Source organism: Ascaphus truei, chromosome 23 (assembly GCF_040206685.1).
Source record: "Ascaphus truei isolate aAscTru1 chromosome 23, aAscTru1.hap1, whole genome shotgun sequence".
NCBI lineage: Eukaryota > Metazoa > Chordata > Amphibia > Anura > Ascaphidae > Ascaphus > Ascaphus truei.
The window spans coordinates 3,963,690-3,986,224 of NC_134505.1; the positions used below are offsets into that span (position 1 = coordinate 3,963,690).

The 22,535-nt window shown below is 49.2% G+C and overlaps 1 protein-coding gene across 1 annotated transcript in view; it reads left to right on the forward strand.

The window, feature by feature from the left end:
* The window catches only part of LOC142473217 (uncharacterized), a 43,578-nt gene extending 22,768 nt beyond the window's left edge, over positions 1 to 20,810 (forward strand). Inside the window, exons 10-31 of the mRNA XM_075580418.1 lie at positions 113 to 241; positions 2,147 to 2,367; positions 2,746 to 2,822; positions 3,114 to 3,233; positions 3,492 to 3,611; positions 4,006 to 4,117; positions 5,716 to 5,792; positions 6,087 to 6,206; positions 6,650 to 6,922; positions 7,577 to 7,688; positions 9,256 to 9,332; positions 9,625 to 9,744; positions 10,003 to 10,122; positions 10,517 to 10,628; positions 12,551 to 12,627; positions 12,920 to 13,039; positions 14,414 to 14,525; positions 16,472 to 16,548; positions 16,840 to 16,959; positions 17,218 to 17,337; positions 17,738 to 17,849; positions 18,046 to 20,810. Of these exons, the coding sequence (XP_075436533.1) occupies positions 113 to 241; positions 2,147 to 2,367; positions 2,746 to 2,822; positions 3,114 to 3,233; positions 3,492 to 3,611; positions 4,006 to 4,117; positions 5,716 to 5,792; positions 6,087 to 6,206; positions 6,650 to 6,922; positions 7,577 to 7,688; positions 9,256 to 9,332; positions 9,625 to 9,744; positions 10,003 to 10,122; positions 10,517 to 10,628; positions 12,551 to 12,627; positions 12,920 to 13,039; positions 14,414 to 14,525; positions 16,472 to 16,548; positions 16,840 to 16,959; positions 17,218 to 17,337; positions 17,738 to 17,849; positions 18,046 to 18,268 (2,751 nt within the window). The 3' untranslated portion in view covers positions 18,269 to 20,810. The remainder of the gene's footprint in view (positions 1 to 112; positions 242 to 2,146; positions 2,368 to 2,745; positions 2,823 to 3,113; positions 3,234 to 3,491; positions 3,612 to 4,005; positions 4,118 to 5,715; positions 5,793 to 6,086; positions 6,207 to 6,649; positions 6,923 to 7,576; positions 7,689 to 9,255; positions 9,333 to 9,624; positions 9,745 to 10,002; positions 10,123 to 10,516; positions 10,629 to 12,550; positions 12,628 to 12,919; positions 13,040 to 14,413; positions 14,526 to 16,471; positions 16,549 to 16,839; positions 16,960 to 17,217; positions 17,338 to 17,737; positions 17,850 to 18,045) is intronic.
* The last annotated feature ends 1,725 nt before the right edge of the window (positions 20,811 to 22,535 follow it).

Here is a 22,535-nt window from a genome sequence, read left to right on the forward strand (position 1 = left end):
TCACCTCCCTCTCCCACTCCCTCCCCTCCTTTCCCGCGTGTAGTCAGGGGGGGGATGGGGGGGGCGGGGGGGACGAGTGCCTGATGGTGGCTGTGGTCCTCTTCTCACTTAGCTGGAAGAAGCAGCAACGCGAGGGATGGAGAGAGACGAGAAGGAGCTGAAGGAAGCTCGGGCTCAGCTCGGCGACGCCAGGCGCCGGTGGAAAGACCTCCAGGCGGAAATCGGGTCTCTCCAAGCTATGGTATGCTGCTAGGACCACGGGCGTCCACCCTTCATTTGCCTCTTCCCGTAGCCCGTCCACGCTGCAGCAGGGAAGGGAGACTAACGTCCCCAAGGCGCGGGGACTGTTCTTTAACCTGCTTCAGCACAGGTGGCTCAATCAGTCCTTGCCTTCGACTGTGCTGAAGCAGTGACTGATTGAGCCTCCTGTATTCTAATACAGGGGGGTGACCAACTTCAGTCCTCAAGGGACACCAACAGGTCAGGTACTGGGGATATTCCCTGCTTCAGCGCAGGTGGCTCCACAGAAAACAGAGTCACTGATTGAGCCATCTGTGCTGAGGCGAGGGCTGATCGATACAGGGGTGGAGAACTCCAGTCCTCAAGTTCCGCCAACAGGACAGGCATTGGGGGGTATTCCCTGCTTCAGCACAGGTGGGCTCAATCTGTGGCTCAGTCGAAGGCAAGGCCTTATGGAACCACCTGTGCCAGAATTGGGGTTATTCCCTCAATCAGTGGCTCAAGCATTCTGACTGGACCACCTGCGCTGAAGCAGGGATATCCTTAAAACCTGACCGGTTGCTGGCCCTTGAGGGCTGGAGATGTAGGAAACCGTTATTACACGGATACATTCTCCGAGCGGGGCGACTCGCTGCACCTATACACAAACATTACTTCAGCCGCGTTAATAACGGGGGATTATTTCATATCTACCTTATATAACAACGCAGTGTAACTGTATACCATACAATGTGCTCGTGTGCATGTCATTACCCAGAATCCCTTGCTGCAGTGAGAGCACTGTATGCTGGGGGATAACGGTGAAAGGCAGGGCTGCATGTCATTTCCCAGAATCCCTTGCTGCAGTGGGAGCACTGTATGCTGGGGGATAACGGTGAAAGGCAGGGCTGCATGTCATTTCCCAGAATCCCTTGCTGCAGTGAGAGCACTGTATGCTGGGGGATAACGGTGAAAGGCGGGGCTGCATGTCATTTCCCAGAATCCCTTGCTGCAGTGGAAGCACTGTGTGCTTGGTGATAATGGTGAAAGGCGGGGGCTGCATGTCATTTCCCCAGAATCCCTTGCTGCAGTGGGAGCACTGTATGCTGGGGGATAACGGTGAAAGGCAGGGCTGCATGTCATTTCCCAGAATCCCTTGCTGCAGTGGAAGCACTGTATGCTGGGGGGATAACGGTGAAAGGCAGGGCTGCATGTCATTTCCCAGAATCCCTTGCTGCAGTGGAAGCACTGTGTGCTGGGTGATAATGGTGAAAGGCAGGGCTGCATGTCATTTCCCAGAATCCCTTGCTGCAGTAGGAGCACTGTATGCTGGGGATTATGGTGAAAGGTAGGGCTGCATGTCATTTCCCAGAATCCCTTGCTGCAGTGGGAGCACTGTATGCTGGGGGATAATGGTGAAACGAACACACACACCCACACCCACCCACCCACATCCACACACACACTCACATACACCCAACACACACACTCACATGCACCCACACACACACCCACACACACACCCTTTGACCAAGCCTGTGCTGAAAAGCTGTGTAATACGTCAGACATCAGTTTATAGGGGATCCATGTTAAAATGGACAACAAAAGGAAAGTGACACACGGTGGAAGGCGCTCATTTGCATGTCATTACCCAGAATCCCTGGCTGCTGTGGTAGCACCGTATGCTAAGAGATCATGGGGAAAGACCGGCTTTGCGGTCCTGTGTAAGACATGTGAAAGCTTTTTATTTAAGGACATCGATGAATAACTGAAGTCGCTGTTTTTGACCACTGCCAACGTCTTCTCTCCATGTGACACAAGACATGCAAACACCCCCCCCACCCCCCCACCACCATTGGCAGAGACCCCGTTCCTCTTACACCATCGCCTGATATCACAACGATGAACCATTTCAACTACTTCACAGGAAAGAGGACTGAACTACAACCTGCTGTCCACCGAACAGCAGCATCACAGGCAGCTGGAGAACCTGTCCGCCGTCATCGCAGGTCTAGAGGAAGAACTTCGGGAGGTGAGAGACGGGATCCGGACACAGCTCCAGAACCACAGGACGCTGCTGGACACCAACATGCAGCTGGAACAAGAGATATCCACCTACCGAAGCCTCCTGGAGACGGAGGAGACCAGGTATCTATTCCACCGAAAGATGTCCCCCGGTCGGTTCCCCATGTAATAGTAGTATAAGGCCTTCACTCCAAGACCTACCAAGATAAGGTAGACGTTCTCTTGACGCCCATATTGTTGTTATTATCGTTTATTTGCAAAGCGCTAACATACTCCGCAGAGGGGTACAGGGAGGGGGGGGGCAGAGATTTGGGAATTACCTAAACAGACAAATAAGGGCTGACGATGGAAAACAGACGCAATGATGGGCCCTGGTCTGAGGAGCTTACAGTCTAGGGATCATATCGGATGGATGTATCAATGCTGTTCATTTAAAATATTTAATAAAAACTCCAATTTACACTGAAAGGACCATTGCTTTTCCCCCCCACATTCTTGTAGGTTATATGGTACTGGACATAAGCAGCTTCAAGGTCCCAAACCTACTACACGTCATATAGATATGAACTTCCCTCCCGGTGAGTACTGTATTGCTATATTTATTTATTTATACAAATGTGTTACCAGGAAGTACAGTAATACATTGAGAGCTACCTCTCGTTTTCCTCGTATGTCCTGGGCACAGAGTGACGATGACAGACACACGGTTATATTAAAAGGACAGAGGTTATACAGCCAACTCACAGGCATTTCATGGAGAGTTAGAGATAGGATTATGGGCAGAAGTAACAGTCATTTCCCTTAAGACTCAGGAATGTTGGTCGGTAACAATGCCCACTTCTGACCTCACTGCGTCTACATTCCTTCAGCGTCAAGAGCTCCCAGGGATTTAAAGATGGACGACGGGGAAGAGACGGCGCAGATGGACATGGAAACCGTTGCCGGGGAAGTCGCAGAAGAGGAGACCCAACTGAACGAGGGTGCGGAAAGTGAGAGAAAAATACATATGTGATGGGATGGGCAAGGAGAAGACATCTCGAGGTTCACAACAGATAGGAAACCGGGCAGAGCAGTTAGGCCACACCTCCACCACGCCTCCCTGTCGCTGTGGATCTCAGGCCACAGATTACTCGGCCATGCGTTCCGTCGCTCGCGCATGCGCCCACTATATCCGATTGTTTTAGACTCTAGAATGTTGGTGGGTAACAATGCCCAGTTCGGACCTCACTTCTTCTACATTCCATCAGCGTCAAGAGCTCCCAGGGAATTAAAGATGGACGACGGGGAAGAGACGGCGCAGATGGACATGGAAACCGTTGCCGGGGAAGTCGAAGAAGAGGAGACCCAACTGACCGAGGATGCGGAAAGTGAGAGAAAATACACATAAGTCATGGGATAGGCAAGGAGAAGACATCTCAAGGTTCACAACAGATAGAAAACCAGGCAGAGCAGTTAAGTCAAGTTAAGGGAATCCATGCTGGACGTGTGAGTGAGATCAAAGCCTTAATGTAAATGAACAAACATAGAAGTACAACATTCCTCCTACACGTTTCGCACCAGTGATGGTGCTTTATCAAAGATTTTGGTAGGTTTTGGAAGCATCGGATTGGGGAATTTGTTCCCTATATATGTTTCAGGGAGGTCAAGTGGCTCTTACTCCATGTTTGACCAGCCCATGCCTTCTCCAAAGCACACGTGTGACATGTTCTCTGTGCCCTAGGCCTCGCTACGTGCAAACGCTACAAACATTTCTTGTTGCAGATCCCAGCGTAGAAAAGCGCGTGCCCGAGGCCAACAACGACGCCGCCACCAAGAGGGCGATATTTAACGGAAATATCACGAAAGAAGGCGTGGAAGCCAGTGGCACCGTCCAGTAAGATAAGCTACTTGAGCTAGAAGTGATTGATTTTTCCCTGTCTCTGTATGGGCTGGAGTGGTGCAGCTAGTGTGCTTTCCAGCCTACAGAGAGTTAACTCCCCTGGAGAGGCTTGTTGCAGGTGCAGCAAATCAACAAGCAGCACTCCTGATGGAACAGGAGGTGTAAAAGGCAGACAGAGAGCTGCACACATTGAGATTGCTTTCCCCAGAGAGGGGGGGGAAGAGAGAGACTTCTCACCAGACAGCAGGAACGCAGTACAGGTGTTCTCTTTGGGACCTTTATCAAGATGCACTACAAATATACGTACCCACTACATATAACCTCAGGGCAATTTCAAGTCATGGTAGCATCCAACGTTTCGGTGCAAACGGGCACCTTCATCAGGGAGGGAGCTTGTTTGCGCCAAAACGTGGGATGCTACCATGGCTTCTTTAAGTCATTAAAAGACATTTTTTTTGTTACCTTTTGACTTCTCCTTATTTTTGGTGGGCTTTACTTTATTTTCTCATGGTCTTTACTTCTTGATCGGATTTTTTTGTCTCGGCGCCCGCGCTCTACATTTTCGTATTACTCTCTAGACCACCCGCTGGGGCGGCCCTTCTTCACAAGGGGTTGAAATATTGATCCACAATACACCACTTTCTTCACTTAAAAGCCGCACACCTGGTCCCATTAAGGTTTGGGGGTGCGGATGTTAGGGGGTGTTACATAGCGTGGGGATTGGTCCAGCCGCACAGCTGGTCCCATTAAGGTTTGGGGGTGCGGATGTTAGGGGGTGTTACATAGCGTGGGGATTGGTCCAGTCGCACAGCTGGTCCCATTAAGGTTAGGGGGTGTTACATAGCGTGGGGATTGGTCCAGCTGCACAGCTGGTCCCATTAAGGTTTGGGGGTGAGGATGTTAGGGGGTGTTACATAGCGTGGGGATTGGTTCAGCCGCACAGCTGGTCCCATTAAGGTTTGGGGGTGGGGGTGTTAGGGGGTGTTACATAGCGTGGGTACTGGTCCAGCCGCACAGCTGGTCCCATTAAGGTTTGGGGGTGGGGGTGTTAGGGGTGTTACATAGCGTGGGGACTGGTCCAGCCGCACAGCTGGTCCCATTAAGGTTTGGGGGTGTGGCTGTTAGGGGGTATAACATAGTGTGGGGATTGGTCCAGCCGCACAGCTGGTCCCATTAAGGTTTGGGGGTGTGGATGTTACGGGGTGTTACATAGCGTGAGGACTGATCCAGCCGCACAGCTGGTCCCATTAAGGTTTGGGGGTGGGGGTGTTAGGGGGTGTTACAAAGCGTGGGGATTGGTCCCGCTGCACAGCTGGTCCCAGTGGGGTTTGGGAGAAAGTTGGGTGCTTGGGGTCTGCCAAATAGGCTTCCTTGAAGAGGTGAGTTTTCAGTTAATTTTTAAATGTCTGAAAATGTCTAAATCTGAATAATTATAACCAGATAAAAACCTGTCGAGTTATTGCCCGTCTTTCTCAGGCGCCTATGAGATGTGATATCAGATGGATGTATCAATGCTGTTCATTTAAAATATTTAATAAAACTGAAATTTACACTAAAATGACCATTGCTTTTCCCCCCCCACGTTCTTGTAGGATATATGGTACTGGACATAAGCAGCTTCAAGGTCCCAAACCTACTACACGTCAAATAGATTTGACCTTCCCTCCCGGTGAGTACTGTATTGCTATATTTATTTATTTATACAAATGTGTTACCAGGAAGTACAGTAATACATTGAGAGTTACCTCTCGTTTTCCTCGTATGTCCCGGGCACAGAGTGACGATGACAGATACACGGTTATATTAAAAGAACAGAGGTTATACAGCCAATTCACAGGCATTTCATGGAGAGTTAGAGATAGGATTATGGGCAGAAGTAACAGAGTAATTTCCCTTAAGACTCTGGAATGTTGGTGGGTAACAATGCGCAGTTCTGACCTCACCTGCGTCTACATTCCTTCAGAGTCAAGAGCTCCCAGGGATGTAAGGATGGACGGCGGGGAAGAGACGGCGCAGAGGGCCTGGGAAACCGTTGCCGGGGAAGTCGCAGAAGAGGCGACCCAACTGACCGAGGGTGCGGAAAGTGAGAGAAAACAATACGCATAAGTAATGGGATGAAAATGGCGGCAAGAAGGCGGGGCGCGGCGGCGCCCGATCGGTAACCCGAACGCAATCGATGAAAAAAAAAAAAAAACGATGTATGGAAAAGTCGGATATTCACATCGCTCCAGCGGGAGCTCCGACGCGTTTCACAGCACGCAGGGGACTTTATCAAAGAGTAACAGGCCCCGACTCCCAAGTGATTCCTATGTAGCCACTTCCTGCGTCTGGTTAGTAAATCTTCACACAGGTGAGTAACAAGGTGCACAGCGCCGGGATGCTAAATAGCAACGCAACCTTTGTGATAAGGCAGCGGCTACGTCACGTATCACGTGAGACCTCATACAAACATATATATATTGGATACCTCATTGTTACAACTACAAAAACCTGTAATGTAACCACCGGTCCCCACACCGTAATGAGGTTCCCTTGGGAGTCGGACCTGTTACTCTTTGCTAAAGCACCCTGCGTGGTGTGAAACGCGTCGGAGCGCCCGCTGGAGCGACGTGAACATCCGACTTTTCAACAAATCGTTTTGTTCTTTTTTCATAGATTGCGTTCAGGTTACTGATTGGGCCGCAGTCCGCCGCCTTCTCGCCGCTTTTTTTGTCTACTTTACCTTCGGCTGGAGCGCGCACTACTGGCGACCGGTTCCTTGGCCGCTTTGTACGCCGACCCGGGATCTACGGAGTCGGCGTGAGTTATCTCTTATCCGTCGCCGGCTGTTTGAGCTAGTGTGTGACGGCAGGCTGCGTCGGTGGGTTCCGGGGACTGGGGGTTGCCTCGATGCCGGACGATTCACCTCACCAGTGAACGCTCCGGAATACAGACGCTATTTTCTACTACTAGATTCAGCCCCTACCTGCATTTTTGGCCACATTTGGACACATTTGTGTCTCATCCACATTTTTTTATGAGATTATATACAGATTTTTTGGGACTTTGGAGCATCAGTTGTGGGATTCGTTTCCATTTTTTTCTCTTAAGTGATGGGATGGGCAAGGAGCAGCCATCTGGGGGGTTCACAACAGATAAGAAACTGGGCAGAGTGAAGGGAATCCATGCTGGACGTGTATGAGTGAGATCAAAGACTTCATTTAATGAACAAACATAGAAGTTACAAATTCCTCCAACGCATTTCGCACCAGTGATTGTGCTTTATCAAAGATTTTGGAAGCAGCGGATTGGGGAATTCTTTCCCTATATACAGTATGTTTCGGTGAGGTCAAGTGGTTCTAACTCCATGTTTGACCAGCCCATGCCTACTCCAAACCACACGTGTAACATGTTCTCTGTGCCCTGTATCTAGGCCTCGCTACGTGAAAACGCTACAAACATTTCTTGTTGCAGATCTCAGTGTAGAAAAGGGCGTGCCCGAGGCCAACAGCGACGCCGCCACCAAGCTGGCGATATTTAACGGAAATATCATGAAAGAAGTCGTGGAAGCCAGTGGCACCATCCAGTAAGATAAGCTACTTGAGCTAGAAGTGATTGATTTTACATTTAAATGGAAATATAAATCATTCCAACATATATATATATATATATATATATATATATATATATATATATATATATATATGTATTGTGAAACAGTCACTGTCTCTGTATGGGCTGGAGTGGTGCAGCTAGTGTGCTTTCCAGCCTACAGAGAGTTAACTCCCCTGGAGAGGCTTGTTGCAGGTGCAGCAAATCAACCAGCAGCACTCCTGATTTTTGTCTTAGTACCCGCTCTTTACATTTTTGTATTACTCGAGGCCACCTGCTGGGGTATGGACCTGATTCTCTATTTTATTATACATATATATATATATATATATATATATATATATAGTCACTCATATTTTTTAAGTGGAGCTACTGCACAACTGGTCCCGTTAAAGTTTGGGGGTGTGGATGTTAGTAGGTGTAACATAGTGTGGTGATTGGTCCAGCCGCACAGCTGGTCCCATTAAGGTTTGGGGGTGGGGATGTTAGGGGGTATAACATAGTGTGGTGATTGGTGCAGCCGCACAGCTGGTCCCATTAAGGTTTGGGGGTGAGGGTGTTAGGGGGTGTTACATAGCGTGGGGATTGGTCCAGCCGCACAGCTGGTCCCATTAAGGTTTGGGGGTGAGGATGTTAGGGGGTGTTTCATAGCGTGGGGATTGGTGCAGTCGCACAGCTGATCCCATTAAGGTTTGGGGGTGAGGATGTTAGGGGGTGTTACTTAGCGTGGGGATTGGTGCAGCCGCACAGCTGATCCCATTAAGGTTTGGGGGTGAGGATGTTAGGGGGTGTTACTTAGCGTGGGGATTGGTCTAGCTGCACAGCTGGTCCCAGTGGGCTTGGGGAGAAAGTTGGATGTTTGGGGGTGTTACATAGCGTGGGGATTGGTGCAGCCGCACAGCTAATCCCATTAAGGTTTGGGGGTGCGGATGTTAGGGGGTGTTACATAGTGTGGGGATTGGTGCAGCCGCACAGCTGATCCCATTAAGGTTTGGGGGTGCGGATGTTAGGGGGTGTTACATAGCGTGGGGATTGGTGCAGCCGCACAGCTGGTCCCATTAAGGTTTGGGGGTGAGGATGTTAGGGGGTGTTACATAGCGTGGGGATTGGTGCAGCCGCACAGCTGGTCCCATTAAGGTTTTGGGGTGAGGGTGTTAGGGGGTGTTACATAGCATGGGGATTGGTGCAGCCGCACAGCTGGTCCCATTAAGGTTTTGGGGTGAGGGTGTTAGGGGGTGTTACATAGCGTGGGGATTGGTCCAGCTGCACAGCTGGTCCCAGTGGGGTTGGGGAGAAAGTTGGATGTTTGGGGTCTGCCAAATAGGCTTCGTAGAGTTTTCAGGGAGTTTTTAAATGTCTGAAAATGTCTACATCTGAATAATTATAACCAGAAAAAAACTGTCGAGTTATTGCCCGTCTTTCTCAAGCGCCTATGAGATGTGATATCAGATGGATGTATCAATGCTGTTCATTTAAAATATTAATAAAAACTCCAATTTACACTAAAATGACCATTGCTTTTCCCCCCCACGTTCTTGTAGGTTATATGGTACTGGACATAAGCAGCTTCAAGGTCCCAAACCTACTACACGTCATATAGATTGGACCTTCCCTCCCGGTGAGTACTGTATTGCTATATTTATTTATTTATACAAATGTGTTACCAGGAAGTACAGTAATACATTGAGAGCTACCTCTCGTTTTCCTCGTATGTCCTGGGCACAGAGTGACGATGACAGACACACGGTTATATTAAAAGAACAGAGGTTATACAGCCAACTCACAGGCATTTCATGGAGAGTTAGAGATAGGATTATGGGCAGAAGTAACAGTCATTTCCCTTAAGACTCAGGAATGTTGGTCGGTAACAATGCCCACTTCTGACCTCACCTGCGTCTACGTTCTTACAGCGTCAAGAGCTCCCAGGGATTTAAAGATGGACAACGGGGAAGAGACGGTGCAGAAGGTCAGGGAAAACCTTGCCTGTGAAGTCACAGGAGAGGAGACCCAACTGAACGAGGGTGCGGAAAGTGAGAGAAAAATACATATGTGATGGGATGGGCAAGGAGAAGACATCTCGAGGTTCACAACAGATAGGAAACCGGGCAGAGCAGTTAGGCCACACCTCCACCACGCCTCCCTGTCGCTGTGGATCTCAGGCCACAGATTACTCGGCCATGCGTTCCGTCGCTCGCGCATGCGCCCACTATATCCGATTGTTTTAGACTCTAGAATGTTGGTGGGTAACAATGCCCAGTTCGGACCTCACTTCTTCTACATTCCATCAGCGTCAAGAGCTCCCAGGGAATTAAAGATGGACGACGGGGAAGAGACGGCGCAGATGGACATGGAAACCGTTGCCGGGGAAGTCGCAGAAGAGGAGACCCAACTGACCGAGGATGCGGAAAGTGAGAGAAAATACACATAAGTCATGGGATGGGCAAGGAGAAGACATCTCAAGGTTCACAACAGATAGAAAACCAGGCAGAGCAGTTAAGCCAAGTTAAGGGAATCCACGCTGGACGTGTGAGTGAGATCAAAGCCTTAATGTAAATGAACAAACATAGAAGTACAACATTCCTCCTACGCGTTTCGCACCAGTGATGGTGCTTTATCAAAGATTTTGGTAGGTTTTGGAAGCATTGGATTGGGGAATTCGTTCCCTATATATGTTTCGGGGAGGTCAAGTGGCTCTTACTCCATGTTTGACCAACCCATGCCTACTCCAAAGCACACGTGTGACATGTTCTCTGTGCCCTAGGCCTCGCTACGTGCAAACGCTACAAACATTTCTTGTTGCAGATCCCAGCGTAGAAAAGCGCGTGCCCGAGGCCAACAGCGATGCCGCCACCAAGAGGGCGATATTTGACGGAAATATCACGAAAGAAGGCATGGAAGCCAGTGGCACCGTCCAGTAAGATAAGCTACTTGAGCTAGAAGTGATTGATTTTTCCCTGTCTCTGTATGGGCTGGAGTGGTGCAGCTAGTGTGCTTTCCAGCCTACAGAGAGTTAACTCCCCTGGAGAGGCTTGTTGCAGGTGCAGCAAATCAACAAGCAGCACTCCTGATGGAACAGGAGGTGTAAAAGGCAGACAGAGAGCTGCACACATTGAGATTGCTTTCCCCAGAGAGGGGGGGAAAGAGAGAGACTTCTCACCAGACAGCAGGAACGCAGTACAGGTGTTCTCTTTGGGACCTTTATCAAGATGCACTACAAATATACGTACCCACTACATATAACCTCAGGGCAATGTCAAAGTCATGGTAGCATCCAACGTTTCGGTGCAAACGGGCACCTTCATCCGGGAGGGAGCTTGTTTGCGCCAAAACGTGTTACCTTTTGACTTCTCCTTATTTTTGGTGGTCTTTACTTTATTTTCTCATGGTCTTTACTTCTTGATCGGATTTTTTTGTCTCGGCGCCCGCGCTTTACATTTTCGTATTACTCTCTAGACCACCCGCTGGGGTGGCCCTTCTTCACAAGGGGTTGAAATATTGATCCACAATACACCACTTTCTTCACTTAAATGCCACACAGCTGGTCCCATTAAGGTTTGGGGGTGCGGATGTTAGGGGGTGTTACATAGCGTGGGGATTGGTGCAGCCGCACAGCTGGTCCCATTAAGGTTTGGGGGTGTGGCTGTTAGGGGGTATAACATAGTGTGGGGATTGGTCCAGCCGCACAGCTGGTCCCATTAAGGTTTGGGGGTGTGGATGTTAGGGGGTGTTACATAGCGTGGGGATTGGTGCAGCCGCACAGCTGGTCCCATTAAGGTTTGGGGGTGAGGATGTTAGGGGGTGTTACATAGCGTGGGGATTGGTCCAGTTGCACAGCTGGTCCCATTAAGGTTTGGGGGTGTGGATGTTAGGGGGTGTTACATAGCGTGGGGATTGGTCCAGCCGCACAGCTGGTCCCATTAAGGTTAGGGGGTGTTACATAGCGTGGGGATTGGTCCAGCTGCACAGATGGTCCCATTAAGGTTTGGGGGTGAGGATGTTAGGGGGTGTTACATAGCGTGGGGATTGGTTCAGCCGCACAGCTGGTCCCTTTAAGGTTTGGGGGTGGGGGTGTTAGGGGGTGTTACATAGCATGGGGACTGGTCCAGCCGCACAGCTGTTCCCATTAAGGTTTGGGGGTGGGGGTGTTAGGGGTGTTACATAGCGTGGGGACAGGTCCAGCCGCACAGCTGGTCCCATTAAGGTTTGGGGGTGGGGGTGTTAGGGGTGTTACATAGCGTGGGGACAGGTCCAGCCGCACAGCTGGTCCCATTAAGGTTTGGGGGTGTGAATGTTAGGGGGTATAACATAGTGTGGGGATTGGTCCAGCCGCACAGCTGGTCCCATTAAGGTTTGGGGGTGTGGATGTTAGGGGGTGTTACATAGCGTGGGGATTGATCCAGCCGCACAGCTGGTTCCATTAAGGTTTGGGGGTATGGATGTTATGGGGTGTTACATAGCGTGGGGACTGATCCAGCCGCACAGCTGGTCCAATTAAGGTTTGGGGGTGGGGATGTTAGGGGGTGTTACAAAGCGTGGGGATTGGTCCCGCTGCACAGCTGGTCCCAGTGGGGTTTGGGAGAAAGTTGGGTGCTTGGGGTCTGCCAAATAGGCTTCCTTGAAGAGGTGAGTTTTCAGTTAATTTTTAAATGTCTGAAAATGCCTACATCTGAATACTTATAACCAGATAAAAACCTGTCGAGTTACTGCCCGTCTTTCTCAGGCGCCTATGAGATGTGATATCAGATGGATGTTTCAATGCTGTTCATTTAAAATATTTAATAAAACTGAAATTTACACTAAAATGACCATTGCTTTTTCCCCCCCACGTTCTTGTAGGATATATGGTACTGGACATAAGCAGCTTCAAGGTCCCAAACCTACTACACGTCAAATAGATTGGACCTTCCCTCCCGGTGAGTACTGTATTGCTATATTTATTTATTTATACAAATGTGTTACCAGGAAGTACAGTAATACATTGAGAGCTACCTCTCGTTTTCCTCGTATGTCCCGGGCACAGAGTGACGATGACAGACACACGGTTATATTAAAAGGACAGAGGTTATACAGCCAACTCACAGGCATTTCATGGAGAGCTAGAGATAGGATTATGGGCAGAAGTAACAGTCATTTCCCTTAAGACTCTGGAATGTTGGACGGTAACAATGCCCAGTTCTGACCTCACCTGCGTCTACGTTCCTTCAGAGTCAAGAGCTCCCAGGGATGTAAGGATGGACGGCGGGGAAGAGACGGCGCAGAGGGCCTGGGAAACCGTTGCCGGGGAAGTCGCAGAAGAGGCGACCCAACTGACCGAGGGTGCGGAAAGTGAGAGAAAACAATACGCATAAGTAATGGGATGAAAATGGCGGCAAGAAGGCGGGGCGCGGCGGCGCCCGATCGGTAACCCGAACGCAATCGATGGAAAAAAAAAAAAAAAACGATGTATGGAAAAGTCGGATATTCACATCGCTCCAGCGGGAGCTCCGACGCGTTTCACAGCACGCAGGGGACTTTATCAAAGAGTAACAGGTCCCGACTCCCAAGTGATTCCTATGTAGCCACTTCCTGCGTCTGGTTAGTAAATCTTCACACAGGTGAGTGACAAGGTGCACAGCGCCGGGATGCTAAATAGCAACGCAACCTTTGTGATAAGGCAGCGGCTACGTCACGGATCACGTGAGACCTCATACAAACATATATATATTGGATACCTCATTGTTACAACTACAAAAACCTGTAATGTAACCACCGGTCCCCACACCGTAATGAGGTTCCCTTGGGAGTCGGACCTGTTACTCTTTGCTAAAGCACCCCTGCGTGGTGTGAAACGCGTCGGAGCGCCCGCTGGAGCGACGTGAACATCCGACTTTTCAACAAATCGTTTTGTTCTTTTTTCATAGATTGCGTTCAGGTTACTGATTGGGCCGCAGTCCGCCGCCTTCTCGCCGCTTTTTTTGTCTACTTTACCTTCGGCTGGAGCGCGCACTACTGGCGACCGGTTACTTGGCCGCTTTGTATGCCGACCCGGGATCTACGGAGTCGGCGTGAGTTATCTCTTATCCGTCGCCGGCTGTTTGAGCTAGTGTGTGACGGCAGGCTGCGTCGGTGGGTTCCGGGGACTGGGGGTTGCCTCGATGCCGGACGATTCACCTCACCAGTGAACGCTCCGGAATACAGACGCTATTTTCTACTACTAGATTCAGCCCCTACCTGCATTTTTTGGCCACATTTGGACACATTTGTATCTCATCCACATTTTTTTATGAGATTATATACAGATTTTTTGGGACTTTGGAGCATCAGTTGTGGGATTCGTTTCCATTTTTTTCTCTTAAGTGATGGGATGGGCAAGGAGCAGCCATCTGGGGGGTTCATAACAGATAAGAAACTGGGCAGAGTGAAGGGAATCCATGCTGGACGTGTATGAGTGAGATCAAAGACTTCATTTAATGAACAAACATAGAAGTTACAAATTCCTCCAACGCATTTCGCACCAGTGATTGTGCTTTATCAAAGATTTTGGAAGCAGCGGATTGGGGAATTCTTTCCCTATATACAGTATGTTTCGGTGAGGTCAAGTGGTTCTAACTCCATGTTTGACCAGCCCATGCCTACTCCAAACCACACGTGTAACATGTTCTCTGTGCCCTGTATCTAGGCCTCGCTACGTGAAAACGCTACAAACATTTCTTGTTGCAGATCTCAGTGTAGAAAAGGGCGTGCCCGAGGCCAACAGCGACGCCGCCACCAAGCTGGCGATATTTAACGGAAATATCATGAAAGAAGTCGTGGAAGCCAGTGGCACCATCCAGTAAGATAAGCTACTTGAGCTAGAAGTGATTGATTTTACATTTAAATGGAAATATAAATCATTCCAACATATATATATATATATATATATATATATATATATATGTATTGTGATACAGTCACTGTCTCTGTATGGGCTGGAGTGGTGCAGCTAGTGTGCTTTCCAGCCTATAGAGAGTTAACTCCCCTGGAGAGGCTTGTTGCAGGTGCAGCAAATCAACCAGCAGCACTCCTGATTTTTGTCTTAGTACCCGCTCTTTACATTTTTGTATTACTCGAGGCCACCTGCTGGGGTATGGACCTGATTCTCTATTTTATTATACATATATATATATATATATATATATATATATATATATATATATATATATATATATAGTCACTCATATTTTTTAAGTGGAGCTACTGCACAACTGGTCCCGTTAAAGTTTGGGGGTGTGGATGTTAGTAGGTGTAACATAGTGTGGTGATTGGTCCAGCCGCACAGCTGGTCCCATTAAGGTTTGGGGGTGGGGATGTTAGGGGGTATAACATAGTGTGGTGATTGGTGCAGCCGCACAGCTGGTCCCATTAAGGTTTGGGGGTGAGGGTGTTAGGGGGTGTTACATAGCGTGGGGATTGGTCCAGCCGCACAGCTGGTCCCATTAAGGTTTGGGGGTGAGGATGTTAGGGGGTGTTACATAGCGTGGGGATTGGTGCAGTCGCACAGCTGATCCCATTAAGGTTTGGGGGTGAGGATGTTAGGGGGTGTTACTTAGCGTGGGGATTGGTGCAGCCGCACAGCTGATCCCATTAAGGTTTGGGGGTGAGGATGTTAGGGGGTGTTACTTAGCGTGGGGATTGGTCCAGCTGCACAGCTGGTCCCAGTGGGCTTGGGGAGAAAGTTGGATGTTTGGGGGTGTTACATAGCGTGGGGATTGGTGCAGCCGCACAGCTAATCCCATTAAGGTTTGGGGGTGCGGATGTTAGGGGGTGTTACATAGTGTGGGGATTGGTGCAGCCGCACAGCTGGTCCCATTAAGGTTTGGGGGTGAGGATGTTAGGGGGTGTTACATAGCGTGGGGATTGGTGCAGTCGCACAGCTGATCCCATTAAGGTTTGGGGGTGAGGATGTTAGGGGGTGTTACTTAGCGTGGGGATTGGTGCAGCCGCACAGCTGATCCCATTAAGGTTTGGGGGTGAGGATGTTAGGGGGTGTTACTTAGCGTGGGGATTGGTCCAGCTGCACAGCTGGTCCCAGTGGGCTTGGGGAGAAAGTTGGATGTTTGGGGGTGTTACATAGCGTGGGGATTGGTGCAGCCGCACAGCTAATCCCATTAAGGTTTGGGGGTGCGGATGTTAGGGGGTGTTACATAGTGTGGGGATTGGTGCAGCCGCACAGCTGATCCCATTAAGGTTTGGGGGTGCGGATGTTAGGGGGTGTTACATAGCGTGGGGATTGGTGCAGCCGCACAGCTGGTCCCATTAAGGTTTGGGGGTGAGGATGTTAGGGGGTGTTACATAGCGTGGGGATTGGTGCAGCCGCACAGCTGGTCCCATTAAGGTTTTGGGGTGAGGGTGTTAGGGGGTGTTACATAGCATGGGGATTGGTGCAGCCGCACAGCTGGTCCCATTAAGGTTTTGGGGTGAGGGTGTTAGGGGGTGTTACATAGCGTGGGGATTGGTCCAGCTGCACAGCTGGTCCCAGTGGGGTTGGGGAGAAAGTTGGATGTTTGGGGTCTGCCAAATAGGCTTCGTAGAGTTTTCAGGGAGTTTTTAAATGTCTGAAAATGTCTACATCTGAATAATTATAACCAGAAAAAAACTGTCGAGTTACTGCCCGTCTTTCTCAAGCGCCTATGAGATGTGATATCAGATGGATGTATCAATGCTGTTCATTTAAAATATTAATAAAAACTCCAATTTACACTAAAATGACCATTGCTTTTCCCCCCCACGTTCTTGTAGGTTATATGGTACTGGACATAAGCAGCTTCAAGGTCCCAAACCTACTACACGTCATATAGATTGGACCTTCCCTCCCGGTGAGTACTGTATTGCTATATTTATTTATTTATACAAATGTGTTACCAGGAAGTACAGTAATACATTGAGAGCTACCTCTCAATTTCCTCGTATGTCCTGGGCACAGAGTGACGATGACAGACACACGGTTATATTAAAAGAACAGAGGTTATACAGCCAATTCACAGGCATTTCATGGAGAGTTAGAGATAGGATTATGGGCAGAAGTAACAGTCATTTCCCTTAAGACTCAGGAATGTTGGTCGGTAACAATGCCCACTTCTGACCTCACTGCGTCTACATTCCTTCAGCGTCAAGAGCTCCCAGGGATTTAAAGATGGACAACGGGGAAGAGACGGTGCAGAAGGTCAGGGAAAACCTTGCCTGTGAAGTCACAGGAGAGGAGACCCAACTGAACGAGGGTGCGGAAAGTGAGAGAAAAATACATATGTGATGGGATGGGCAAGGAGAAGACATCTCGAGGTTCACAACAGATAGGAAACCGGGCAGAGCAGTTAGGCCACACCTCCACCACGCCTCCCTGTCGCTGTGGATCTCAGGCCACAGATTACTCGGCCATGCGTTCCGTCGCTCGCGCATGCGCCCACTATATCCGATTGTTTTAGACTCTAGAATGTTGGTGGGTAACAATGCCCAGTTCGGACCTCACTTCTTCTACATTCCATCAGCGTCAAGAGCTCCCAGGGAATTAAAGATGGACGACGGGGAAGAGACGGCGCAGATGGACATGGAAACCGTTGCCGGGGAAGTCGAAGAAGAGGAGACCCAACTGAACGAGGGTGCGGAAAGTGAGAGAAAAATACACATAAGTCATGGGATGGGCAAGGAGAAGACGTTTCAGGGTTCACAACAGATAGGAAACCAGGCAGAGCAGTTAGACCAAGTTAAGGGAATCCACGCTGGACGTGTTTGAGTGAGATCAAAGACTTCATTTAATGAACAAACAGAAGTACAACATTCCTCCTACGCGTTTCGCACCAGTGATGGTGCTTTATCAAAGATTTTGGAAGGTTTTGGAAGCATCGGATTGGGGAATTCTCTCCCTATATATGTTTCGGTGAAGTCAAGTGGTTCTTACTCCATGTATGACCAAACCATACCTTCTCCAAACCACACGTGTAACATGTTCTCTGTGCCCTGTATCTAGGCCTCGCTACGTGAAAACGCTACAAACATTTCTTGTTACAGATTCCAGCGTAGAAAAGGGCGCGCCCGAGGCCAAGAGCGACGCCGAGACCAAGCCGGCGATATTGAACGGAAATATCACGAAAGAAGGCGTGGAAGCCAGTGGCACCATCCAGTAAGTTTCTATCTCTGAGTTTGCTTCCACTGATGAACGGAAAGTTGCTAATTATGAGGGCAAGATTTTTCGGAGAGATTTTAAAAAAGATGGCGGGAGACAAAATTCGGCCTACTAGTAGAACAATGAACGGGGGTGGGGTGGGCTAATTTGACGCGGAAATAACTTCTGACGCACCCGACGTATCTTTTTCCAGAAAGAAGAACATGGACAAAGTCATCAAAGAGTGGGAGGACGCATTTTTTAAGGACCACCCCCGCTTGAGGAAGAAGTCGGTGTCCTTGCGCTTCGACCTTCACATGGAGGAGGCGCCGGCGGCGGACGAGGCGTGTTCCCCTACCAAGCCGGTGGACCTAACCGACATCGAGGTCCGGTTAATAATGAGACGATCTTGCAGCATCCCGGCTATGGGCCCGTGAGCTGTGGGCAACCACAAATTCCAAGATGGCAGGAGGGGGGGGGAAACCCGAGACCGCCCATTAAAATGCAGCGATGACAAAACCGTCCCGGCCTTGAGAATTCCGAGTGGTGTGTGGATCCCGGTATCGATTGGGGCTGGAGGCGGGGGAGGAGGCAATGAATCCATATTTATTGATAACATATTTGAGGAGCCATTTCTCACAGGGCGTTGAGAGGGTCGGAAAATACGCATACTACAGTACTTGCCACCACTGTAGATTTCAAACACAATAATAATTTCACTTCTTTTTTTTTTTTTTTCTAAGCCATATAACCATTTTCCAAACAGACGAAAGTTCCTATATACGTAGGGTGACCAGATGTCGCGGGTTTTTCCAGGATTGTCCCGGATTTTTTGGCATTATGTCCTGGCGAACCCGTTTTTTTTGTTTGGCGCATGCGTGAATGGCCCGTATGCCGATGGCGAATTCACTGCCGCCGAGATCCGGTTGCACATGCGCATGCACAATCGGCGCAGGGGTCGTTCATGCATGTGCGGTTCGGCACGGGCCTTTCGCGAAGTCGTGACAGTCGGCTCGATTTTTTCACCGGGAAAAAATGGTCACCTTATTTTATAGATGTGATCACCAATACAGGTTAGCTTTAAAAAATATATATATCTTTTTTTATTACAGGGTTGGAAGCAGGGGGTCTCCCCTTTAATTTCAGCTCCGGAAACCCCCTGCTTCCAGGGATAGAGCGCGATTTAGCGCGCCAGCTCCCGTGCGCCTTTCGGAAGTCTCACGAGGTGACATCACGGCTTCCTATAGGCCCCCTGAGGCATCTCTGGGGGCAGGGGGGTCCCCGGAGCCGAAATTAATGGGGGTTCAGCTCCGGCTTCAACCCTGTAATAAAAAATAAATATATATATATATATATACAGTATATATCTATATCTGGTTGATTGAGGTCATAGAAGCAAGCAAGCCAATGAGAGGCGTGCGGGGGCACGGCCAGGCCACGGACCAATCTGATTGGCCAGAGGCTGAGTGACAGACCTACGGACCAATCAGATTCACCACATCTACTAACAATCTCACAAATTTCAATTATATATATATATATATATATCTTCCAATCCATTTATCTTATTAGGAAAATTGCTGTTTTCAGCGATTTATTTGAAGTATCTCAGCAAACGTGTAGGTGTTCTGGAAACTTCCGGCTGCGATCCTTCTCTTTGTAGACGCTTTGTTGGAGTTCTGCAATGTAAGGTGGCCCCCGTGCCAATATTCCTTTGCTCACTCTCCCCCTTCCCGTGCCCCCTGCCAAGTCTGAGGTCATTCACGTGTAATACGCGAGGTCGGGATCGCCTCCGACTTCGAACGCATGTTGCATTGCATTATGGGCGGATGGATGTCTAGCTTTATTCGTAGAGCGCCCCGCGGTGTGCCCGGCGCTTTACAAAGAGACAGCACAGGGAATAATAATACAATAAGCACAGCAAGGTCAGACGGGAGGAAAGGAAACTCCCTGCCCCGCAGAGCTTACACTCTAAGCCGTATGCTGGAGAGACAGAGGCGGCAGGTGAGGGAATAAGTGCAGTAGATGGCCGTGCCTGGCCTTTATGGTGGGTAAGTGCAGTAGATTTCCGTGCCTGGCCTTGATGGTGGGTTAAGTGCAGTAGATGGCAGTGCTTGGCCTTGATGGTGGGTAAGTGCAGTAGATGACAGGGCCTGGCCTTGATGGTGGGTAAGCACAGTAGATAACAGGGCCTGGCCTTGATGGTGGGTAAGTGCAGTAGATGGCAGTGTCTGGCCATGATGGAGGGTAAGTGCAGTAGATGGCAGGGCATGGCCTTGATGGTGGGTAGGTACAGTAGATGGCAGGGCCTGGCCTTGATGTTGGGTAGGTGCTGTATATGACCGTGCCTGGCCTTGATGGTGGATAGGTGCAGTTGATGGCAGTGCTTGGACACAATGGTTGGTAGGAGTGACTGTGGCACAGTAGCCGTGAGTCCAGGCTATGGAAACTCTTCATGTAAGAGGTGGGTTTTCAGGTTTGTCTGGAAGGTGCTCGGCGTATACTGAGTGTGAGGGAGTCCCTCAGGTAAGGGGCAGTAAGGTTTAAAGCAGCTATCCAAGCTGACGGTTTTTTATTTCTTCTTTTTAATATGTGCATCAATACATTCCACACAATGATCAGTAATTAGCTAAGTTGCCGATCGATCCGTTCTCCTGTGATCGATCGGCGAAGATTCGGCTCGGGGGGGCAGGGGGGGTGAGTTCACTAAATGGCTGTCAGTGCAGCAGAAGAGAACGAAAGATGCAAAGTTCTGTGGGGAAGATCATGTGCCCAGGCAAGTCACCAGATACAACTGGTGCACTGCTAGAGAGAGGGCGGGGCTCAAAAAGGGGTGTGCCAGAGCCTACTTCAGAAGAGGAAGGGGATGTGACTTTGTAAATGGTTGCTATAAGAAACAAAAATTGCTTGTTACATTATAACATTTAAAAAATGTCATTTATAGCCGTTTTAAAAAATAAACACAAATGCTACAAAGTATTTTCTCATAGTACAGAACTGATTTATTTAATAAAAACAAAACAAAAAAAACATGCAGTGCTATCCGGCAACTCTCCGTTGACCGCAACCGGATGTGGGGTGCGGCGTGGACCGTGTCACCTCCACGTCGGCTCCTTCCGGCAACAGTACTCCTCCACAATGTTTCCCGGCCCGCGCTGGTACTTGCGGCTTCTTGCCTCCGCTTGAACCGTTCTCTGCCTCTCAGCTCTCGTTCGGTACAGCGACCCTGTACATTAATGGCACCCTACGCGTTTCACCTGACCGACTTCATCAGGGGTCCCGTTCTTCTTCTTTTTTTTTTGAGTATATATATACACACACACACACACACACACACACACACACACACATTTTGTATATATATGCCAGTTCCCTATTTATAATCATATAGTCACACGTCTCAGACAGGGCCGCAACCTTGCCCTTCCCCCGTTATCTCTTAGCATACCCGCGCTTCCAGTGTAGTAATTGTGCCCGCCAGGGATTCTGGGTAATGACATGCAAATGAGCACTCGCACGGCAGGCATCAGCTAATAAAGGACCCGTGTCTTGGAACAGGAGTGTTTATTTTTCTGTTCCCCCTTGCAGCTCTCTGACATGCTTAATTTTCGTTGCATGCTTTCCCTGCTCTGTAACTCTCGGTGGAGGTGGAAACGGCTACATTATTGGCGCACTCCCACACAGCCAGGAGTTGGTTGCCCTGGCAACCTCCCGATCCTCCTAGCTCAAGTTGGGTCAACCCAACTCCCCTGTCTGCTCACAGTAAGGCCGTGCGTCCAGTGGCCGCGACGGCCGTCAGCGCCCAAAAACAAATGCATTGCCGCCGCGTGCGCTTATAGTAAGCGCGACGGCGACAATGCGACGGAGCAGATTTTAGAAGCTGGCAATATTTGATTTTTCAAGGGCTGTCGCCTCATGTGACAGCCCCTGAACCACACAAATGACAGTAAGCATGCGACGCTTGCCGCAAAGCGAAATATAAGTTTCGCTAGCGGCGACGGGTGACGTCGCGGGCACTATACGCGCGGCCTTAGTTTGGTCCTGAGACTGTTCCTTTCTCACAGGAATACCACTTCCTTTCTCTACTTGCATCCTGAGTGAGTACACCTTCTCTCCACTCCCTTGCAAGGCAATCCGTTTTGACCTTCCCCCTCATACCGAAGCACCTTCACCTAGAGAAGCGCTCTCTCGCCACACAATACCATCTACAAGTACCTTTGATTTCTGTGACTTCCCCAATAAAGTTAAGAAAATATAAAAGGACTTGGGGTGCTACCTGGCCTCATTCATATCCTGCATGTGACCCTGTGGTTCCAGAATAACCCGTGTTAAAATGGTCAAGAAGCCAGAAGGTGACGCACGGCGAGTGCTCATTGGCATTGTCCTTACCCAGAATCCCTTGCTGCGGTGGAAGCTGGGTGTGCTAAGAGATAATAGGGAAGGGCAGGATTGCGGGCCTGAGACGTGCAAATGTGCCGACACGTAGGGGGGGTTTTATTTGCTGTACGGTGTGGCGCTTTATTTTATTTTTTCACCCGCCCTAACTTGTATATTGTGTCAATTTAAATATTAAAAAGGTGCCTTTGCAGTTGAAACATTTAATTTAAATATAAAGTCGGTGCTTTTGTATGCAAACATGCAACGTATATATATATATTTAAAACCGGAGATTTTACACAACGGGAAGCACCGAATCTCTCTATT